General features: G+C 35.9%; 1 protein-coding gene across 2 annotated transcripts in view; it reads right to left on the bottom strand.

Annotated features, from left to right (window-relative positions):
• RYK (receptor like tyrosine kinase) overlaps window positions 1–24,684 on the bottom strand; it is a 115,956-nt gene that overhangs the window by 90,753 nt on the left and 519 nt on the right. For both annotated transcript variants that reach the window (XM_069108714.1, XM_069108715.1), the window contains exon 2: window positions 6,461–6,582. In XM_069108714.1, the coding sequence (XP_068964815.1) occupies window positions 6,461–6,582 (122 nt within the window). The remainder of the gene's footprint in view (window positions 1–6,460; window positions 6,583–24,684) is intronic.

Genomic DNA, 24,684 nt, shown 5'->3' with positions numbered 1-24,684 from the left:
AAAAAAATAAGTATTATTTATCTAAAATCAAGAGTAAGCATTCTCTGTAATGGGAACAGACCAGTGGGGAAACAAAGATGTCCATTATCACCACTATTATAGCAAAAAAACAGAAAAATTAGAGGAATAACGACAGGCAATAAGGAAACAAAACTATTATTCTTTGCAAATTAATATGATGGTGTATTAAAGAACCCTAGAGAAGCAACTAAAAAATTAGTTGAAACAATTAACAACTTTAACAAAGTTACAGGACATAAATAATCCCACATTAGCATTTCTATATATTAACAACAAAACCCAGGAGCAAGAAATAGAAAGAAAAATCCATTTAAAATAAATGCAGGCATTATAAAATATTTGGGAATATACCTGTCACAACAAACTCAGGGACTATATGAACACAATTACAAAACACTTTTCACACAAATAAATACAAATCTAAACAACTTAGAGAAATATTAATTGCTTGTGAGTAGATAGAGCCAATATAATAAAAATGACAATTCTACCAAAACTAATTTACTTATTTCTTGCTGTTACCAATCAAAATACCAAAGAATAATTTTATAAATCTAGAAAAATAACAAAATTCATCTAGAAGAACAAAAAGGTAATCAATTTTTAAAAATCAATGGATCAAATGAAAATTATAAGGAAAGATAGTCTAGCAGTACCAGATTTCAAACTATAATACAAAGCAATAATCACTGAAACAATTTGGTACTGGATAAGAAATAGAGCAGTGGATCAGTGTAACAGATTAGGTTCACCCTGCACAGCAGTAAATGACCACAGTAATCTAGTGTTTGCTAAACCCAAAGATTCAAGCTTTGTGGGCAAGAACTTACCACTTGACAAAAATTGTTGCAAAAACTGGAGAGAAGTATGGCAGAAGCTAGGTACAGACCTACATCTCATACTATATACAAAGATAAGGTCAAAATAGGTATATGATTTGGACATAAAGCATGATACCATAAACAAATTAGGAGAGCATGGAAAATCTTACCTGTCAGATCTATGGATAAAGAAAAATTTATGACCCAACAAAAGATAGAGAGGATCACTAAAAGTAAAATGGATAGTTCTGATTATATGAAATTTAAAAGGTTATATACAAAGAAAATTGAAGGAAGCCAAAATTAGAAGGAAAGAAATTAGGGTATGGGGAGATTTTACAACAAGTTTTTCTGGTAAAAGATCTCATTTCTCAAATATATAGAAAACTGAGCCAAATTTAGAAAAATAATACCCATTCTCCAATTGATAAATGGTCAAGGGATATGAACAGGCAGTTTTCAGACAAAGAAATCAAAGCTATCTATAGTCATATGAAAAAATGCTCTGAATCACTATTGAAATGCAAATTAAAACAATTCTGAGGTACTACTTCACACCTATCAGACTGGCTAACATGGCAGAAAAGGAAAATAATAAATGTTGGAGAAGATATGAGAAAATTGGACTACTAATGCAGTGGTGGTGAAGTTGTGAACTAATCTAACCACTGTAAAAAGAATTTGGAACTATATCCAAAGGGCTATCAAACTGTGTATATTCTTTGACACAGAAATAGCACTAACAGGTCTGTATTCCAAAAAGATTAAAGAAAAGAGAAAAGCACCTCTATGTACAAACATATTTCTAACAGTTCTTTTTGAATTGGAAATTGAGAATGATGCCCATCAATTAGGGAATGGCTGAACAAACTGTGGTATGTGATTGTGATGGAATACTATTGTGTTATAATAAATGACAAGGAGGATGCTTTCATAAAAACTTATGAACTCATGCAAAGTGAAGTGAACAAGAAGACTGGACAAAATAACAGCATTTTTAAGAGGAAGATCAACTGTGAAAGAACTAGGTGCTCTAATCAATATGATGATCTAAGAAAATTCTAAAAGATCCATGATGAAAAATGCCATCCACATCCAGAGAGAGAACTGATGAACTCTTGAATACAAACTGAAGCATACTTTTTTCACTTTCTTTATGTTTCTTGTTTATGTGTGTTTTCTTTTGTAATATGGATAATATGGAAATGTTTTGTATGACTTCACATGTATAACTGATAGCATATTGCTTGCCTTCTCAATAGGAGAGGGGCAGAAGGGAGGCAGAGAATTTTAAACTGAATTTTTAAAAGATAAATGTTTTAAATGTTTAAAAAAGAAAAGTAAAACAGGCAAAGGCAAGATGGTGGAATAAAGGTAGGGATTTCCCTGAGCTCTCCCAAATCCCCTCCAAACAACTTTGAAATAATTCCTCAAAAGGAATTTTGGAGCAGCAGAACAAACAGAAGGGCAGGGTGAAACAGTTTTGACGAGGGACAGAATGAAAGGAAAGAGAAGGCTAAAGAGTCAGGAAATAGGATGGAGGGAAATATACATACAGTAATCACAACTGTGAAAAAACATTTATAGTAAGTTTTTTTCTGGTAAAGGTCTCAAATTACAAATATATAGGGAACTGATTCAAATTAAAAAAAAATAATATCCATTCCCTAATTGATAAGTGTTCAAAAGACATGAACAGGCAATTTTCAGACAAAGAAATCAAAGCTATCTATAGTCATATGCAAAAATGCTCTAAATCACCACATTGCTAATTACAGAAATGAAACTAAAACAATTTTGAGGTACCATCTCACAGGTTAGTCAATATATCAGACTGACTAATATGACAGAAAAGGAAAATGACAAATATTGGAGGGGACCTGGGAAAATTAGGTCAGAAAAGCACTGGTGGTGGAAGTGTGAATTGATGCAACCATTCTGGAGAGTAATTTGGAACGATGGCCAAAGGGCTATGAAATTGTGCACACCCGTAGACTCAGCAATACTATTACTTGGTGGGAGAGACAGAGAGAGAGGAGGAGCTATATATACAAAAATATTTATAGCAGCTCTTTTTGTAGTGGCAAGAAAGTGGAAACTGAGGGGATTTCCATCAATTGGGGAATGGCTGAATAAGTTTTGACACATGATTGCAATAAAATACTATTGTACTATGAGAAATAATGAGCAGAATGCTTTCAGAAAAATATGAACTCATGCAAAGTGAAGTGACAAGAACCAGGAGAACATTATACACAGTAATAGTAATACTGAATGATGATCAACTGTGAATGACTTGGCCATTCTCAGCATAATAATCTACTAAAACAATCCCAAAGGATTTATGATGAAAAAAATTATCCACCTCCAGAAAAAGAAGTGATGGAGTGTGAATGCAGATTGAAGCACATTTTTTTTCTTTTTGTTTTTCCCCCCCTTGGTCTGTGTTTTCTCTCACAACATGACTAATATGGAAATGTATAATCTTTATCAAATTGCTTGCCTTCTCAATGACGGAGGAGGGAATAGAAAGGAGAAAATTTGTATCTCAAAATTTAAAAAAACTAATGTTAAAAACTGTTTGTAATTAGAAAAAATACAAAGAAATATACACAGAAAGAAAAGAAAAGGCTACTGTTTAACCTAAGAGAATAATAATTTAAAACATTATTCTAACTTAAGGAAAGGTCTTGGTCCCCCTCTACTTCCCTCTACAGATGCCAACAAAGAAAATCTACTACACTAAGGGTCAGCAACTTTTTTGGTGTTGAGAATCAATAAAAAGTCGAGGCAACGCTCATACACATATAAATATATATATGTATATATATATACACACACATACATACACACATATACATGTATGCATGTGTGCATGCGTGTGTGTGTGTATTAATAGCAGAGCTAGATTGCAAACAGTACAGAGGGACAAGAAAAGAAAAGAAGAGGCCAACAAAAGAAGAAAAGAGTAAGGAAGGATATACATTAACTAAGTAATGGCAGCATACCACTTTTTAAGTTCTTCAGATAGAACAGGTTGGGTCAAATGTGTTAAATGCAATCTCATTCACATTAGCCATATGCATATGCAAAACAGATAAAGAATACGAATTCTCAATTTCACTTAGCCCCTAATATTTTGTAAAAGCTTGGCAATCCAAAGTATTCAGTTTATAGAATTACACAGAAGCTATACATACAACAAATGGTACCTAAGTTAAACAGAACTATTTATTATTTATTTATACTGACCAAAAAATGAGCAATAAAAACCAATTTGTATCCAAAATCTTTTGGTTTGGGGTTTACCCTCTTAACTCATCCCCCCAAAAACACATACATCAAGCTAAAGATAAACTTAAAACTTTCTAGATGGAAATTTCAGGCCCAGATAATTGAAAGTAATTTCTGCTAGGATACAGCAAACTAGTTTATGTCAATCAGAAATATTCAGAGTACCCTTGGGGACTCAAGGGCCTTCTTTCCAACTCCATTTATACAACTTACCATGAAATAGATCTTCGCAATGTCCTGCTTCTACAGGAAATACACTTACACTTAATATGGATAACTGCTCTGCTATATCACTAAATGCTCTATTGCTTTCACTTTCAACTACCTTCTCTGAACAAGAGCAAGAGAAAAGCACCTGAATCACATATTAGCAAAGTTAACTGTAGAATGAAGACTCATTAACAAAAAATCAATAAGAAAAATTTCAAGACTGATTCAACAAGAGACAAAGCATAAACCTAAGTCCCACAAATAAGTGTGTTTCAATCATCAGTGATTTATAAATTGTAATATTCATTCTCAGTCGGGGTTGCTACTTGGATTATTTAAACCTTGGTAATATATATGCAAGATTATTTTTGCCCTCAAAATTCAACACTATTTTCCCATAATTACCAAGACAGAACAATAAATGAACTACCCGTGACAGGGGCATATGCTACCTGAATATGTCTAAACACGTTTACAATCTTTCACAATTTGATCCTAACCTATGTTTCAAATCTCATTGAATGTTATTCCCTCTTTTCAGTTCTGCTAGACTAGCCTTCTCTCTTCTCCTCACACACAAAATTCTCATTATGGTGATTTCACACATGGCCATTCTGTATATCCTCTCCTCCTTCCCTATTACACTCAAGATGGCTCTGGAGGAGAAAGTGAAGCGGGTGACTTTGCACAGCCCTCCCTCACTCAAATTAAAGTCAACTGCAAGTCATGTCATCATCTCCCTGACCATTGTACTGGTCATAGTCCTCTTTGAGAACAAAGGACAAACCATACAACAATTCTAACTCCATCCCCAACATATTTGTCAATCTAGTGACACCGGCCTCCTTGGTGTTCCTCATGAAAGACACTCCTGAATTGGCATTTTCATTGGCTGCCCCCCTCCATGCCCTGTTCATGGAATGCTTTCCCTTCTTATCTCTAAGTCCTAGCTTCCTCCAAGTCCTAATTAAAACCCTACCTTATACAGAAAGTCTTTCCCAATCCTTCTTTGTTTTTTTTTTTTCTTTTTGGAGGGGGGAGGCAGGAAAATTGGGGTTAAGTGACTTGCCCAAGGTCACCCAGCTAGTAAGTGTTAAGTGTCTGAGGCTGGACTTGAATTCAAGTCCTCCCGACTCCAAGACCAGTGCTCTATTCACTCTGTCACCTAGCCACCCCCCAATCCTTCTTTAATTCTAGGGCCTTATTTCTTGATTATCTCCAATTTATCCTGAATACATCCTGTTTGTATAGTCATTTGTGTGGTATCTCACCATTATACTGTGAGTCCTTGACAGCAACAACTTTCTTTTATCTTTCTTTTTTGGAGGGGGGAACGTAGGGCAATTGGGGTTAAGTGACTTGCCCAAGGCCACAGGGCGAGTTTTTGTGTTAGGTGTCTGAGGCCGAATTTGAACTCAGGTCCTCCTGACTCCAGGGCCGTGCTCTATTCACGGCGCCACCTAGTGGCCCCTCTTTTACCTTTCTTCATATCCCCAGTTGCTTAGCACAATACTGGACACAGGAGGTTCTTAACATTCACTGGCTAATGACTGCTTATAGTTATTCTTCACATACTTATACATGTGCTCATCTCCTCCAATGGAACATAAATTCTTTGAGACAATGGATTGTTTTACTTTTTGTGCGTGTATCCCTAGCATCATGTTTAGAAGAGAACAGGTACTCAGCACATATCTGTTGATTGAACCTATCTTTTAAACACTATGTCTCTAAGTTCTTCAACCAAGCAGCTATATTCTCAAACATATAACAACTACTGGGTCGGTTTTCCCCTCTTTCAACTAGATAAACATCAAAGTTTGAAAAGCATGAAAGGCTACGGGATATTCTAATGATTTAAACTAGTGAATTTCTAGGTTTTGGGGATACTATAAAAGATTAGACTTAAGATTTAAAATACCAACTTAGTCATAGTTGTACCCTTTTATAACAGCCCTTTATAAATTGGAAAACAAGCAAACCACTTTGCTGAATTTTCTAAGAACTGTTCTTGATTCAGAACCACAGATTTAGTCTCATAAAAGTCAACTTTCATTCCTATTTATTTATTCCTCTGTAATCATCAACTTACATAGTGTTAATTACTTTCTTACCTTGGATTTAGCATACCATGTGAAGTGAAGGTAATTGGTGTCACTGGGTACTAGCAGGTTAAAGGATAGTGCGTAGTGATTAATAAGATCATTTCTCACATAATAAAGTTCTGCATCAATACCTAGAAAAACAAGAATAAGAAAATGGTGAAAAAATCATAAACGATAAAGTAGGTTAATAATAAACATGAGTTATTTCTATTCATCACTGACTGATCAGCCTCCTTTGCATATCTCTCTAATTATGTCACTTCTCTGCTCAAAACTCTTCAACAGTTCCCTATGACCACCTAAATAAAGTCAAAACTCCTCAGTTTAGCATTCAAGACCCTACAATTCTAAGGCTAATCTACCTTTTCAGCTTATTCACTAGTCAAGTCAAATTGGCAAATATTAGGTACCTAATTCATGCAAAACACTGTCTAGTCAGATAAACTTTCTCTTTCTGACTGTAAGCTACCCATAAGATTCTATAAATCTGTGAAAACCACCTATTTTCAAGCCAGCTTTCATTGATGATGATTATAATAACAAATAATAATTCTTAAATTCCATCTCCAATTTAGCTTAATAAAAGATGTCAGGAAGAATATAACCTCCTCTCATGCATTTGTTTCAAACTGCTTCTTTCTGTATCAAGTTTCAAGTTAAAGGATAAAAGGAAAACAAAATGGGTGGTAAGAAAGTGGAGGGGGAGTAGGTAAGATCAGTAAAAAAGGTGGAAAGGAGATGAAAAAGAGACTATTATGCTGCTTCCAAATACAAACTCTTAAAAATTGCTACTTTGGCACAGCTTTTGTCACAAAACAGATACTTAGAAGTAAAAAACAAAAATTGCTACTCTGACTTTGCTTCTATCACAAAACAGATATTTAGTCTGAAGACCTCTGTAGCCAATAGTAGAATGAATTAATGTGCAGAGAGAAAGATGATGTTAAGTATTCCCTGAGGATCCCCAAATTTTCAGAGGTCCTAAAGGGAATCAAATAAAACAGAAGGCATGAGTGGTTCTGTTATATTCTGATGCTCTTAAAAGAAAGGACTGAGGAGTAGGGGGCAAAAATATATTCAATAATTAAGCAGCAAGGGTAGGGGAAACACATAATTGTGGTACACAAGCAGAAATCTATATAGACAATAGAAATATTAATTTTTTATTTTTTGATACACATGCTAAAAAAAATCTTTGATACACATGCTAATTGACATTCTGAAAAAAAAAACCTCTCAAACGTGATTTAGAATATTTATGAACCTCCCACCTCTGCAAAGGGGTGAGTTGGAACAGCCTCTTCATAATTCTTTCAAGTCATGCTTGTTCCCTGTAATTTTGCTACTTCTTATCTGTGGGGAGTTCTTTCCATTTACATTGTTGTAATCACTGTGTATATTTTATTCCTGGCTCTACTTACTTCACTCTGCATCAATTCATATAGATCTTTCTATGCTTCTCTGTATTCATCATTTTCATTACTTCTCACTGCACAGTAACACTGGTGGGTTAGAACTTTAAGAAAGGGGGTAAAAGGAACACAACAGTGTAGAAAGGAAGAAGAGATTCACAAGTGACATTTCTCACAATTAGAATGGATGAAAAGAGTATCCAAATAGACATGGAAGAAAGAGTTGGGTGAGGAGATACCTGATGAACTCCACTCACATATGAACTGGGCAAAGAAGAGTTGAATGCATATATATACACACCCAATTTTGTGTAAAAAAAATCAAACCCCATAGAAAAATAAGTGAGGGGGGGGCAGTGTTAAGGGAGAGGATAATTCCAAGGAGGAAATAGTCTTAAGCCAAGCAAAGTTCCTAATGCAAAAGGGGAGACTAAAAAGGGGGAGGAGGAATCTAGAATCTAAGGAGGTGCATATCAGTTGAGAAATGACTGAACTATAGAATATTAACATAAAGGAATATTATTACCTCAAAAAATGACAAATGACCAAGAAATATGTCTTGAAAAATGACAAATGATAGAGACAATTTCAGAGAATCCTGAAGAATATCATGAACTGATAGAGCAAAGTGAGAACCAGAAGAACAATTTATACAAAGAAAAGAACACCAGAAAAACAACTTTGAAAGACTTAAAAACTATGATCAAAGCAATAATCAATCATGAGTCCAGAAGACCTATGATGAAACGTGAAACAACCTCCTGACAGAAGACTCAAGGTGCAGATAGACATATATTTTTGAACACTGCTACTGTATAGATTCATTTCACTTGATTATGCTTATATGTTTAAAAAAAACTTTTTTTTAACTTCTTGGTTTTTTAGTAGAAGGCGGTAGTAATAGTGATGCCAACAACAACAAAAAAAGGTCCACTGAAACATTTTTTTTAAAATGCATGGAAGAGAAAAGTTCAGAAATGAATATATACAAGTAGGACAGTTTTGGAAGTAAAATGTGGAATTTATTATATTCTTTTTTAAAAGCAATAAGAAATGCAAATGTTTGGTGTAATATACTCTTACAGCATTAATGTTTATAAATGCTCTTTTCTGGTGTTTTCTAAGTTCAAAATTTTTAAAAATTATTTTAAAAATTAGTGGTTTGACCTAAAGATATCTCCTCTAGCAATACTCAAAATAAAAGTCCAACACAGAATCAGGAGTTAGACATATTTGCATACAATTATATAAAGTACATATCCTACACTCAAACATGTACATGGAATTTCAATGAAGACTGGATCTACCAAAACAACAGACATTCTATATTTTCATTAACAATCAAAATTTCCCTAGCTTTTGTTAGCCAGCTTTGAGTATAAATGAAGAAATTTGCCAGAAGACTAATAATCCCTGGTAACTAAAACAGACTATCAAAGACAAAAGAATAAAAAATTACCAATAATACTATAAAATGGGAAATACTTAGTAAACTAACTTCCATTATATAACATACAAGTTAAATGTATGAAATTATATAACTTTTTGAAGAGGTATTGTCATAGTCAAAAACATTCCACACCTTTAGGAAAGAGAATAAATTTGAAGCAATACTATTATTTTGGTTCTGGTTATAAATTGCTCCTTCTACATCGTTACCTAATACTCAACTTCCTTCAACTTCCCAATAATTAGAGGAAGAATGGGGGATATGTTTCTGATGCTGTTCAGCTGACTTAAAATGGAGGAGGAGTGGCAGGTACAAATCCCAAAAGAGTAGCCCCAGATTAACAACCTAAATAAAGAAATGCTTAAGGTCTTCAAGAATTCTGGTGCAAGGAAGAAAGATGGAGTGAGAACCAGGACCTCTATCATTCCTAAAATCTCATTCCATAAATCTCAAAACTTCAGACCCCATTTTACCTTTTTAGTTCTTTCAACCCTCTCACAGCCAACTACTCTGATAGAGGGGAAGAAAAGGGAAGTGATTTAAGACACTGTTATTTGCTTATCTATCCCCTTCCACTACTGAAAAACACCTTTTCCTTATGGAAAAAAAATTTTATAAATTGGTAACAGAAGGAAATGTCAAAACTATGGAGAATTTTTTTTTCAACAAAATGGATTAGAGAAATAAGAAAACCTGGGGGAAATAAAAAAATTATGTATCATATTATTTTAGGCCACTTTAGAACTGTTACTTTATAAGTATAGGAACACTAAAAATCTATTGCATATAACTTGATTTTCTCATAAAATTATCACAAAAAATTACGTGTTAATTTTAAAAGTATAACTTATACGTGCTTGTTTTTAAGGAATCTCTAGGTCCCATGGCAAAGAGGTATCAGGTTAAAATTTCTTTCCAACCTTTGTATCTTTACAACTTCCTTTGTTAATTGATTCATTCAAACATTTACTCAAGGCATGATGGCAGATACAATAATGAACACAATATAGCCCCAGCCCTACTCTGTATACTGAATCTTTTGAACAAATCTCAATCTCTATTGATAAACATATAAGTAGGTTGTACCAAAGTCAGAGACTACTTCAAGTCCTCTGGGATATAATCAGAGCAAATCACGTTTACCAACTTCTAGCTCAAAAGTCATTACACACAAAAAGAGGGTGGTCAATTCTTTTTCTCTGTGAGAATTATGTTCCTACAGGCAGAAATATTTTAAAGTACTGTCCTCAATGTATAGCACTTGTGATGATCTGAACCTGAAGGCAGCTTTTCATAAAATCTTATAATTGCATAGTTTTTGGAAATCATTCTGAGGTAGAAAAGGCCAGGTTATACATAATATGTAGACACCTGAAGAAATATTTTGTTCCTCATAATTCTCAAATTTCCCTTTGTAAAAGAGTAAACAAAGGATGTCACTTTTACATATATTCATATCCCTGCCATTCATATCTCTAATAACCTAAGTTAGGCACTTAAAATATGGCTAAGAAAACAGTACATTTACAACAGTATTATTTTCTATGAGTTTAATTGAAAGTTTAAAGTATTTCAAACACAATGTTAAGCCCTACTTTAAAAAAAAACATATAGGAAAATGTAGTTTAAGTTCCCAAATTTAAAAATAATATTCAGAGAACTCTTTTACTTCCAGTGCTTTCTTCGCTCCAAACTAATTCATCTCCATTATTTCAAGAGATCACAATGTTGTATAACTTGGGACTTTGATCTGCTCTATGGCCAAAGAGTGCTTCCCAAAGGCAAATCATTTAACAAAATGTATGCTCTTAGTCACAAAGTGGTTGGGGTAAGAAATTTCAGGAGAGGAAGTATGATATAAATTTGAATTTGGAGTCTGAGGACCTGGAGCTATGCTACCTCTGAAACAATGGAAAAATCGCTTAGCCTTAATAAACTTCAATCAGGAACTCACCTAGATTCAACTCTTGCTTTGAACACTTACTTGCTATCTATAGTCTCATTTTCCATCTCTATAAAAGTGGAAATAATAACACCTATATTACAGCTATGCTCAAGGCTTAAAAAAGAGGTATAAAGTGCTCTGAAAACATTAAAGGCAATGTCAGGTGTTATTATCATTATTATTCAATGTGAGGATGCACTAGATGAGCTCTGGTGCCTTCCATCTTTGAAACATAACATTAAGAAATTCACCACCAAAAGAAGCACATGTACTTATTATACTTATATGATACATGATGTACAATATTATGTTATGTATAATACCAAATATATTAAAAGACAGACCACTGTTTCAACACTCAAAATAATCATGTATATATGTACATATATCTATGCATGTTATATGAATGGTAAAGCATTACTATTTTGATTACTAAACTTACTTCATAAATTCTACTTAAATTGTTGGAGGGTCTGTAGAGAGTCTGACACCCTAATGCACTACTGGCAGACTTATGAATTGGTCTAGCCATCCTGGAAAGCAATTTAGAATAATACAAATAAAGTGACTAAAATATACATACCCTTTCACCCAGAGTTTGCACTTTGAGGCATATAACCCATAGAAATCATTGACAAAAAGAAATTCCTCATATATGCAATAGATGTAGCAACATTTTGTTATCAAAAGAACTGAAAACAAAATGGAGGCTCATAAATTGGGGAATGGATAAACAAACTGTTCCATGATATAATGGAATATTATTGCTCTGTAAGAAACAACAATGAGAGACAAATAGGAAGTAATGCCAAGTGAAGTAAGCAAAGAAAGGAAAACAACATGCACAATAAATAGAAAGATGTAAATGGAAAGAATAGCCAAAAATCAATTCAAACAATCCTGAGGTATTATAAAGAACAAGTTTTGTACCATAAGAGAAATATGAGTAGACACCTCTTCCCATTCCTCTCTAAAGAAGCAAGAGCCCATGGGTATGAAACACTGAATATAACATCAATTTTTTTTCACTATGTTGACTAGTATATCAAAATTCTTTGTTTTAAGAGATAGTTCATTGGAAGAGGGGAAAGGAAACAATAAAATGGGAAATGTAGGTGATATAAAAACAAAAAATATCAATAAATATTTGTTTAAAATATATTAGAAGTGACTTTCCTAAGATAATTTTGCAAGTTTTCTATAGCCTTATTAAGCAGTTGGGTACCAAACCAAGCAAATTAGTGGAATATTTTTGGTAAGTACCATTATTTGATCTTTAAAATTTGTCCAAAAAAGGAAGAGGTAATTTAGTTCATTTAAACACAAATCAAATCCTGGACAAGAGAGATGTTCATACATAAACTCATTCAACTCTAACAGAATTCACAAAGCAAAACAAACTGGAAAATATATTTAGTATTTGATTTGCTTTATCATTATCTCCTAGTGAGGAGCATTTTATTCAGACTCTTATGGTATGGGTTTTTTTTAAACACATAAAACAAGAAGGAATAAGTAGTGAGTAGATAAAATAGTAAAAAAATGCTGTGAATTTTGGTTCTCTGGTCATTTCATATCTCTAATAATATTTCAGATTAATGAAAGCTGTCTCAACATGAAACTATTAAGTTTAGATGCATAACAATGGTATCTTTAGTAATTGTGATTTGCAGATTCAGAAACATGTATGTAAACTGCTACCAAAGCCAAAGCATTAATTATTTGTAAAGTATTCTCAATACTAAAGTCCTGATTTCTACCAGTTGAGTACAAATTCAGGAAGATTCTCCCAAGCTGGAAAGGCCAAGAAACTGTAGAAAGTTTGTCAACCAAAAACCATAGTAACTACATTTAGAGAGATTCATCACCAGAAGACTGACCATCAGATTAAAATTTGCTTGCTTTTGGATGGAAGGGGTCTAACTAAAGCATAAAGGGGTTAAGATCTACATGGGTGAAGAGTACCAATACCAATCAAAGAAATTCAAGTACAAAAGGCTCCTTAAAGAAATAAAGAACTAACAATAGACTATGATCAGACAACAGAATTTCAAAGTTCATTTCAGAGCTCATGGATAAAGTGTAGAGTCTGAGTCAGAAAGCCAGGAGTTCAAATCTTGCCTCAGAAACTTATTAGCTGTGTGAGTCACCTAATCTTTGTTTGCCTCAGTATCTTCACCTATAAAATAGAGATGATTCTATATAACATCTACCTTCCGGGGTTGTTGTGAAGATCAAATGAAATAAATAACATTTGTAAAGTATTTATTAGCACAATACCTGGCACATAGTAGGCATGATATGTTAGCTACTATGATGATGACAATGAACATGGAAGTTGTATATCTGTAGTGTTTTTATGTGTAAGTGAAGTGGAGCAGGGGAGGTCAAGTGAAATGAGTAAACTGAGAAACTGTGAGGTTAGAATGTTTGAGGGAGTCTCAATTTCTATGTTGAAGCTTCCTAGGGCAAGAGCTAAGTAAAGAATGTGAACCGGACACTGAATTCATTAGGTAATGTCCTAGAGGATGGTAGCTAAGTTACTAGAATTTTGATGAGGTGGTATGTTTGGATTGAGAGGATCTTATAGGAGGAGAGGCAAATGAATAATGGTGGTAAAGAGAAAACCTGGAAGTGGAAAAGAGGAGCAAAAAATATTCCAACTCTCCCACTCCAACCAGTGAGACAGAAGGAATGAATCAAAGTGTAGCTAGTGCTGAAAAGGGAAGTCAAAAAGGATGTGTAATCAGGAGGAAGTCATGTCTTAGTGAAAGCCAAAAGACAGAAATAAGTTATAATGGCAAAGATTCAAAATTATATTTACTGCCTATGGAGCAGGCACTCCAGAGAGCACAGAGGAATGGGGGCATCTCCGGCTTTTGGATATCTCTTCACTGGATGTCCCTAAAGTAGCTTAAACTCAACATGTCTAAAACTGAACTCATTATCTTTACCCAGATGCCCTTGCTTCTTCTAACTGCCCTATTATTTTGTCTTGAGTTATCACCATACTCACCCAGGCTCACAACCTAGGTGTCAACTTCAACTCTACTCGTCCCTTCTACCCACTAAAAGAAATAGCCTGAAAAGGACAAAAATTCCTGACCTAAGATGAGTTGCCCAGACAGAGTTAAGATATTTCCCCCATTTGATTGTGAGCTCCTTAAGGATGGGGATTGCCTTTTACCTTTTTATTTGTATTCCCAGATCCTAGTACAGTCTCTGGCACATAGTCTGATGCTTAATAAATGTGTATTCAATGATCTTTTCCCCAGGAGTCTTCCGTAATCTCACCAGCATAAATCAGCACCATTCCCCAGGTTCAGGTTCCTCATTTCCATCATCTAATTCCTGCCTCTAATAAACTTAGATAAGAACTCTATAAAAGCACACCAGATTTTACTAGTCTGGAAGAAAACAGTGCCCTATCCCTCTACAGCCTCATGGGGGGGGGGGGGACCAATTCTATCAAGGGCACAAGGAGACCTTTTTCCGTCATTCTCCCTGACTAAACTGGCTTGATTTTCTGTCTTTTTTATGAGCTCTGTGCTTTCATGCACTGGACTATTCATACTCCAAACCTCCCAAAATCTGTTAAGACATAGGTTCCTTGCTGTTCTATACACCAGACACTATACCTCCTGATTCAATCTGCATTTTCACTGGCTGTCTTCCATACCTGGAATGTTTTCCCCTCTCCTCTCTGCCTCCTGGTTTCACTGGCTTCTTTTAAAAACTCAGCTAAAATCCCACCTTCTGCAAGAAGTGTCCTCTATTCTTCAATGGTATTTATTGCCTTGCCTCCAAGATCACTTCTACTTTATCTTGTGTATATTTTACTAGTATGTAGTTATCTGAATATTGTCTCTCCCATTAGAATGTGAGCTCCTTGAAGGCTGGAACTACTTACTGCTTTTCTTTGTATGTATCCTCAGCATTTAGCACACAGCACCTGCCACATTATATGTTTAATAAATGTCTGGACTATTACAAGAGTCTTCTGGTTGGTGTCCCTACCTCAGGTCTCTATGTAAATATTCATTCCCTTCCCTCTTTTTATAGAATACCAGACCCACATATCAGCTAATCTACAAAAAAAAACTTTCATATTCTCTCAATTGATTGTTTCACTGGGTCTCCTATGAAGCAAAAGTTAAATTCACTCACTCTCTTAGCAATAATTACATATGGATTCTAATGCTACTTTCAGATATGGAATGCCTTCTGGAAAAGCTTTTGCTATGAGAATCTCTGCATTTCTACCGGAAGTTTTCTTTAAAAGGCCAATGTCTTCCAGAAGAAAATGACTAAACAGAATTCAACTATTTTCAAAGACATAAAATGGTGTACTACATAGCTTTTTGCCTCAATCTTTATTTTTAGCTTGCCACTTATAAAAATATTGCTTCATACTTACAAAATGCTTTAAAATCACTGTTCTTTTAAAAATAAGAAACAGTAGAGACCGACCCGGGCTGAGAACCAAGAGACCCAGGTACTAACTCATAAATCTGCCATTAACTAGTTTTTAACCTATTTGAAAATTTATGTGCTATGTGGATAGTGTGGCTAAAGAGATAGGAGAGGGAACCTAAGAAGAGGTACTGCATAGTTTTGTTTTATTTTTAATAAAAGATGGGGGAGTACAAGGCAACTGCAAACTAAATTAAATGATGCCACTTCTGGGTCACTTGACCAACCAGATAGAGATGTAGACATTTTCTCTTATCTTTACAACCTTTAAAACTCTTTAAAACAAAAATTATGTGACAGAGATAAAGTAATTTCAGCTGTCTCCATGTCTCTAGGATAAAAGCGCCAAATTTTCAGTGGCAGGTCACTAATATAATTGAAGAATGTTTAACAAAATAAATAAAAATACAACATAGATTATGCTGACTTGTGGTTTTCTAAATAATATATGGCCTACAGGACCTGTGTTTGATGCCTCAGGTCTAGGATACATAGAATTCAAAAGGTTAAAAAGAAGCCATGAACTTGACACCTACCTTGAAATCACAGAGCCAACCCTCCCTTTACTACCCACCAAGTTCCTGGAAGCAAGGCTTCTCTAGTCAACCTAAGAACTCAAAGGAAGGTTTGCAAAAATATCCCATCCTATATCCCATTCTTTCCCCCTCTTCTGGTGCAGTGGATACCCTAGCTCCAGGCTGTGGAAGTTTGTTGGGACCTAAAGGGCTAGCACAAGCAACACTCTGTGCTGCAAAAGATTTCTAAAGAGTAGAGGAACAGAAGGAAAGAAGCAGGACCCACGTCAAGGCTTGTAAGTAAAGCCCTAACTACCCCCACCCCCAGACCCCCCTGACCCAGTCTTGGAATTAGGAGACCCAAATTCCAAACTGCAGAAATCACCCATGGCTGCAAGGGCAGTGCTTTGAATTCTGTGGCATAGAAGTAAAGAACAGAAGAGGTCAGGCCACACTGAATGAGGGGATAAGTGACAATACACTATGCCTGAAGGAAAGCACTCCGCATCCAGTTAAGAGTCAGCTCTGCATACCCAAAAGTTTCTTGGGGTAGAGACCTAGATTCATAAACTGAATTGCCCAATGAGGGAGGAGGATAAGGTGATGTGAGATCCTGTCACCAGGGAATCCACCACCAGAAGGTAGGAAGTCAATAAGAAATAGCGAAAATAAGGGGAGGAAAGACTGAAATTAACAAATTTCTATGGAGGAAGAAAACTAAAAAATCTTAAACATAAGCAGATAAACCAACACCCCGGACAACAGAAATGCAGTAGAGGGCAAATGAATGCAGCAGCCTAAGACAGCAAAAATAACAGACTGAGAGCAGAGAAACCAGTTAAGAGACTTCTTTCTCTATGTACACAAGGAGATGGGGTGAAAACAGAAGTCAGATGAACAAAACCTAGCAATATCCTGTCTACAGGTGAATTAATGTTTTGTTTTGGTTTTTTGTGGGAAACCAGCAATAGAAGGAAATATAGCCTCCAGGTCCAGTAAAAGAGTTCAGACAACTATGAGTAAATACTGTAAAACAAAGGGGAAAATGATCCAGCATTTGATTAGACAAAGTACCCTGTGAAATCTGAGAACATGGTACCACCATATGCTGTTTCCAAGTGTAAAAGAGAAATGAAAATAATAAGTGAAGAAAATGGCCTGCAAAATAAAAATAATTTACAGATTATAAAAACTTGAATCTGTCAAGTCCCACCAAAGAAACAAAAGAGAGAACTGATTGGGAATGCAAATACATCGAACTAAAAGACAAACCAGAAGATGAGAAGGCAATATTAAAAGAAAATATACTCTCTATCCAAACAAAACATATTGATCTTGAAGACAGAATGTGTAGAGAAAACCGAGGTATTACAGATCTCCCAAAAGTGCACAAGTCAAAACACTTAATGACATAATGCAAAAAATAGTACAAGAAAATTGTCCGGAACTTCTGAAGACAGAAAATTAAAGATCAAATGATAGAATCCATTCACTGCCTTCAGAAAAAAAAGTGTGTGTGTGTGTGTGTGTGTGTGTGTGTGTGTGTGTATGACAGAGAAAGAGAGAGAGATCCAAGAAACGTTAAATTCAACCATCCCACTAAGAACAAATACAAAGGAAAGGAAGATCAAATAATGCAAGAGTATTCTGCACGTACCAGAAATTGTAAGAGGGAATGGAATGTGTTCCAAAGAGCAAGAGAGTTCAGGATGCAACCTATACCCTGCAAATCTGAGCTTAAACATAAATGAAAAAATGTAGAGATGTTCAATGGTAAAGAGGAATTTGAAACATTCTTAGAAAGAAAACCAGACCTGAAGATATTATTTGCTTCTTGAACACCCTCAAACAACAGAAATGCAGGACAGGTGAATGAATTCAATAGCCAAGGACTCACAGAGTAAGAGTAGAGGAACTAGCAGGTATTGCTTTCTAAATGCACACAAGGAGATGGGATGAAGGCAGAAGTCAGGTGGAGAGTAACAGTGGAGAGGCAGGCCTAGGGTATTATGGAAAAAACCTGGTGACACCCTACCTACAGGTGAATCAATGTTTTTTGTGGGATACATTATCAAATAGAAGGGTGCATGAAAGGGGGGAGGGTGCCTGAAAAGACCACTCATCCTGTCTTGGGAGAGGAAGCAGAAATTCCTGGGAGCAAGTGGCAGATGGAGGAATGAGAAGGCATGGACCAAAGGGTGTTAATTTTGCTACAAATAGGGGGAAAAAAGCAACCAGAGGGAGGGTATAGATGAATGGTGGGCTACATAATTGGAGCAGGGATCTATCACAGAGCAGTGTCCACCTGCAGGAATTGGGATTTTGGGAATGAGGCACAATGGAAAATGGAAAATTGCCAGAATATGCTGCACAAGACACTAACAGAAACTGCTTTGAGGAGAGCCCAGAATAGAAATCTCTCAAGTTCTGACTCCACAGGAAATACAAAGAATAAAAAGGGACTAAATAATTACAGGGATCATATACCAGAGAAAGAAGGTTTAGAGTAGACATAAAGGATAGATAATGAAGGCAGTTCTAGAAATCATCTCTAAGAAAGGGGCATAAAAACAAAAATTTTAAAACAGTACTAAGTGAAGTAGAGAAAGAAAAATCTACTCAATGAAGAGGAAAATTAAATAACCACATTAAAAACTGGAAAGAAAAAGGAATTAATAAGCAAAATCCCAAAGCAAAAGGGGAAACAAATAGGCTGTTGTGTTTGCCCTTGATTTTCGAAGAAGACCATGGCATCAGGGAAATGATGACATGACTCGAAGTTGACTTTGATTTGAGTGAGGGAGGGGTGTGCAAGGTCAACAGCCTCACTTTCTCCTCCAGAGTCAACTGGATCCAATGACCAGATATTCATCAAGATGACTGGAGATGACCCAGAAGGCAATGGGATATCCTGGCCCTTTCAGGCTAAGGCCTTTTCATGTACTAACTTAGAGTGAGGTAACACCCATTCCATGAATAGGCTTCTTTAAGAAATGAGTCAAGGGAAGCAGTATGGGAATAAGGGGCACAGGACCAGCAAGAATGGGGCTACCATAAAAAAAAAAAAAAGATTAAGTTAAAGTGACAACGAACAATGTATTGTATTTACAGCAGAGTAGGGGGGAGGATACATAACAAAATGCTGACAAAAATTCTTAGAGTGAATTTTAGAAAAGGTAAATTAATGAATATCTTTGATTAGTCATACTCAAGACTATGTTACTGGGAGATAAAAGCCTCAGGGTACAGAAGGTAAAAAAAAAAGGTAGCAGAGTCTTTGACATCTAAAGAACACATCCTGGGAAGGCCTTTTAAGAAGTACTTTTTAAAAATTAAGAGATAAACGAATATAAGTTAAGCATTAAAATAAAGAGTGCCAAATGGCATGATTTTTTTTTATAATCAACAAGGTTCTGGGGGGTTTTGTAAGTAGTATTTTATTTTTCCCAATTACATATAAGGATAGTTTTCAACACTCATTTTTATAAGATTTTGAGTTTAAAATTTTTCCTTCCTTTCTCCCATCTCCTCTCCCCAAGAAGGCAAGCAATCTATACATGTTCAATCATGGAAATATTTCCACATTAGTCATGTGAAAAAAGAAACAGAACAAAAAGGAAAAGTCACCAAAAATAAGTGAAAATAGTATACTTCAATCTGCATTCAGACTCCATAGTTTTTTTTTCCCCCCTCTGGATGTGGATAGTATTTGCCAGCATGAGTCTTTTGGAACTGTCTTGGATCACTGTATTGCTGAGAAGAGCTAAGTCAATCATAACTGATCATCATACAATGTTGCTATTGCTGTGTACAATGTTCTCCTGGTTCTGCTCACTTCACTCAGCATCAGTTCATTTAAGTCTTTCCAGGTTTTTCTGAAATCCACCTGCTCATCATTTCTTATAGCACAATAGTATTCCATTACATTCATATACCACAATTTGTCCAGCCATTCCCCAACTGATGGGCATTCCCTGAAATTCCAATTCTTTGCCACCACAAAAAGAGCTGTTATAAATATGTCTGTACATGTAGGTCCTTTTCCCTTTTTTATAATCTCTTTGGAATACAGACCTGGTTGCGGCATTGCTGGATCAAAGGGGATACACAGTTTGATTACAATTTGGGCACAGTTCCAAACTGTTCTCCAGAATGGTTGGATAGCTTCACAACTCCACCAACAATGGCATGGTATTTTAAATTCTCTTATCTGTATCAAATCGGGTCGGTGGTTTTAAAAATAGAATGTTCTTTATCTATTCTTGGCTGTTTCAAATAGTTCTTTAAAAAGAAAAAATACCAATAATCTTTGTAAAACAATTGTCTAAGGGCAAGGTGGCTGCTTAGACTAAGGTAGCCATTATAAACTTTCCACCTTTAACCTGGTTTAAGGCCTAACTTACAACCCAAAAGAAGATGGAATGGGATCTGAGAGGACAGGACAGAAAAGGAAAAGAGAGGACATCTTCTAATCATTTAGTACGTGCAAAGCACTGTGCTAAGTGCTAAGGACACATAGAAAAGCAAGAAGTTTACATCCTAACAGGAGATAATACACACATGAGGTTTTAACTCCAAATCAATGGAAAAGTCCCGTGGTCCTTCTTTAAGGTCCTGTGTATTAATTTCACCATATCCATTTCTGATGTTCAACTATTTGACAAAGTCAAAAGACTCTGGCTCTCCACCTAATCTGCAGTTGCTGCCTCCTTCCTTTAATTCCAATACTCCTTCCCATCCAGTCTCCTACAGAATAAAATGTAAAAACTCTGCTTTTCAAAAATTTGCCATCCACCTTGCCACACACACCTCTTACAAGCATTCTGTATTCACTGGAGTTCAGTAAAATAGTCATTGCTTAGAAAGTATGAGTATACTCACTGGATGGGCTGTATACCCTTTGTATGAGCTGTTAAAGAGAGTACTCAAAAGCACTAATCAGGCATACTTTGTACTTCAGTGCAGAAAAGGTATCTTTGTACTGTATTCCCAAAGCATTCTAGTTAATGGCAATTTTACTATTATTGTCTTTATGAAGCTACTGGATGCCCATACTACAGCCACCTCTTTTTTAAATAGTTAATGACAGATCCCATCAAGTACAAGTAATTTCCAGCTTATTAAAGGATGTATGTTCTGTAAATTTTCTTTTTTTTTAGTTGCATTATTGAAATATTTTGGTTTAACATCACCTTCATTTCCATAAGCATCTCTTTTTCCTCCCTACCTAATGAATTCTCCTTTGTAACATATAAGAAGGAGAGAAAGTAGTACAGCAAAACCAACCAATACATCAGTTAACAGTATCTGCACAACCATACCTTCCACCAACCCTTTAAAGAAGGGCTTGGAGGGGAGGGAGGGGGGGGGGTGGGGGAACAGGGAGTTCTTAACTCTTATCTCAGACTGCAAATTCCTTTCTAAGTGATCTGAGTAGAATTTTAAATACATTTTCTCACACAAATAATATTTTAATGGTACCTGGGCTCACAAGCCAGCCCACAAAAGCCCATTCAATTTACAACTAACCAACATTTACAACACTGTTTCTATGGGAAAATGTATTCCAAGTTCCAACTTGGCTTATCAGGAGTACTCAGTATCAGACATCAGCCGTAACCTCTCCATTTCAAGTGGTGCTTTGAAAGCTAAGACAGTACAGATATTATGAAGGTGGCAGTAAATTACAAAAGATAAGGACAATCATTTTCCAGGCATTATGAATTAGAGAACAAACTTCTGTCTCCAAACTATTGCATGTGCATAAGTTTGGGGCTCCTTGTACAAAAAATATCAGTAGAAAAATCAGATGGCATGAACAGCTGTGTAACTTTTAAAAGAAGTGTTATAATTGAAATATTGTACATGTTTTTAAATCCACTTTATCCCTCCTAAAAGTTTTATGCTTAATTTAAGAAAAAAATTTAAGCAGTAATTTTTATACTCCCTAACCGCAACATAACCCTTTTTCTTCAGTATGTGAACAGATTTTATAAACACCCAGTACGCTAAGCATCAGTCTTATATTCCAAAAGCCAATACGTTTCAGTTGTAACTCTGTTCATAAAAATAGAACTAAAACTGTATCATAACACACAAAAATACAAATGTGTTTCTTGATTACTCAACACAAATCAATGCTTTTTAAGAATTCCCAAAAAAGTTTGCTGACAGCAATTCCTAAGTCAGTGTCAGTTTCCATAAGCTATCATAAGAAGTGATAGATAAATAGGTCCTAAAAGGCACATAGTTCAAGCTCAGTGTAATGGAAGGAGCACTAGAACAGGAGACCTGTTCTGTCCTTAAGTAGTCGTGTGACCTTGGCTTAGTCAAAGGCTGCCTCTCAAGACCAATTTCTTCATCTGTAAAATGAACAAAATAATCTCTCATGTCCTGTCTAACAACGAAATTCTATGTGCATTAGTGCAATACAGCACCTACATGAGATATAAAAAACAATTTAAGTGGAATTTTTTTTTTAATTTCTGAAAATTCAAGCTTCATAGAACTTCAATTTGGGGACTAATTCCATGATTAATTTTTCTTTAGTTGGTCACATCATCTATAGGGTTTTTAAAACAGGTCCTAAAATTTTGCAACCACCATCTATCCTTAAGGATAATTTTTTTTTTAATGTCCAGACCCCAAAAGAGAAACCAAGATTTTGACAACAAATTAAAAGTAACACAAAACCAACTTCTCTTTTCCCCTGCCATAGATTCAAAGGGAAAGACAAAAGTAATCTGGGCTTCAACACTAATTTAAGTAAAAGAAATTTTCACAATAAAAAGCACCTTATTGATCTGATTTCTGAATTCCTATAATCTTTGTTTTGCTGTCTTGTTTTTGTTGGGGGAGGGGAGTGTGTGGAGAAGATACCTGTGATTTCAATGATACAGGGAATTTCCTGAATGAGAAAACTCCAACCAATGCAGATTAGACACCTGCTCTGAAATTTATAGTCTTAGTTGCCTGAATCACTAGGAGGTTAAGAGACTTTCCCAAAATTAGGCAGAAAGTATAGTCCTTAATAAATGTTTGTTGACTGACTGATGTCAGAGACAGCACTTGAATTCTGATGGTCTCAAATGTTCTCCATTCACTCCACCATGGTGCCTTTCAGTCTTAGTTGAGAAAGGAAAAGAGAATAGGGATGGTCAGCATTTTGGCAGTAGGAGAACTAACACTTACAGGGGTTTAGAAGATAAGACTAAAATGAATTTTTCTTATGTCATGATCGCTCATAGGGTATTTGAAATCCAGAGCCTTAATATAAAGGCCTAAGAAACAGTCAGGCGAGGAAGAAAGGAATGTGGCACCTCACTCTGGAGCAGAAGCAGTGAGAGAGAACTTTACAGTTATCTCAAAAGGGAAGGTAGGTTCAAGTAACGAATTTTCAGTTAAATGAACTCCTGGGTAAAACACTATGAAAAGAAGAGTCTCTAGTCCTCCATTTCTAAAGGAGAAAAGAAACTAGAGTAAATGTTGTCAGACATCATAGAGCTGGATGTTTACTTGGTTGGTTCCCAGGCTGGGAAGCAAAGAATCTGGGAAAAAAGAAACTACCACAACCCTGGTAGAGGTCTCCCACCTTCTGCGGAGGGAAGGAGTGGATTTTATTGGGTGGGGGGGAGTATGTATGTGTGTGCTTTAAGTTGAGGGAAGAAGATCTGTGCACGAGATGCAATCCAAGCACACCCTCTTCCTCAACTACGGAGCAGAGAAAAGCCAAGACAACTTTCCAGCCAACACGGCAAGGAGAGAAAGTCTGGCAACGTCAAGTTTGGGGGGACAACTCTCGAGAACTGAAAGAATGCCGTGCTACCCAGCTCCTGACAGCGAGGTGACGGAACTAAAAGTGCAGAACGAGACACGCATTTTTGGACAAGACCAAGGTGGGAAACTTGTTTTGCTTGACTATGCATCTTCGTTACATGGGCTTTTTTTCTTTTCTTTTTCGGCGGAGGAGGAAGAAAATATAAATATATTTAACTGAAAAATCACAACTGGATTTCTGAAAATCCTAAATTTGGTGGGAGAAAGTGATTATATATAAAGGCATGTAAAGTAGAGACGTTTTTTGCGGGTAGGGACCACAAAGTCCAACATCTTGGGACAAGAGAGGTCGATCAACAAACATTTATTAAGCGCCTACTATTTGCCAAGCTCTGTAGATGTATATACACAGAAAAGTAGAAGACAAGTAAGTCCCAGCCCTCCAGGAATTCGCTAATGGGGGAGACAACGTGTAAACAACTACGTGCAAACAAATATGTACAAACAACTGGGAGCGTTGGAGATCTTCAGAGAGGGAAGGCGCTAGATCGTGATGGGGAGACCCCGGGATCTCCGTTTAGGTGGGCTGCGGCGGGAGGCGTGAGCTGTGAGCCCGGGGACCTCCCCCGGACGGCATCCCCGAGTAGCGGCCGGGGAGCCAG

This window comes from Petaurus breviceps, unplaced genomic scaffold (genome assembly GCF_028583685.1).
Source record: "Petaurus breviceps papuanus isolate PSGF00001 unplaced genomic scaffold, PetGlider_PUasm1.0 90424, whole genome shotgun sequence".
NCBI classification, from domain to species: Eukaryota; Metazoa; Chordata; class Mammalia; order Diprotodontia; family Petauridae; genus Petaurus; species Petaurus breviceps.
The sequence above is the reverse complement of the archived record's forward strand: the minus strand, read 5'-3'. Positions and strand labels throughout refer to the sequence as shown.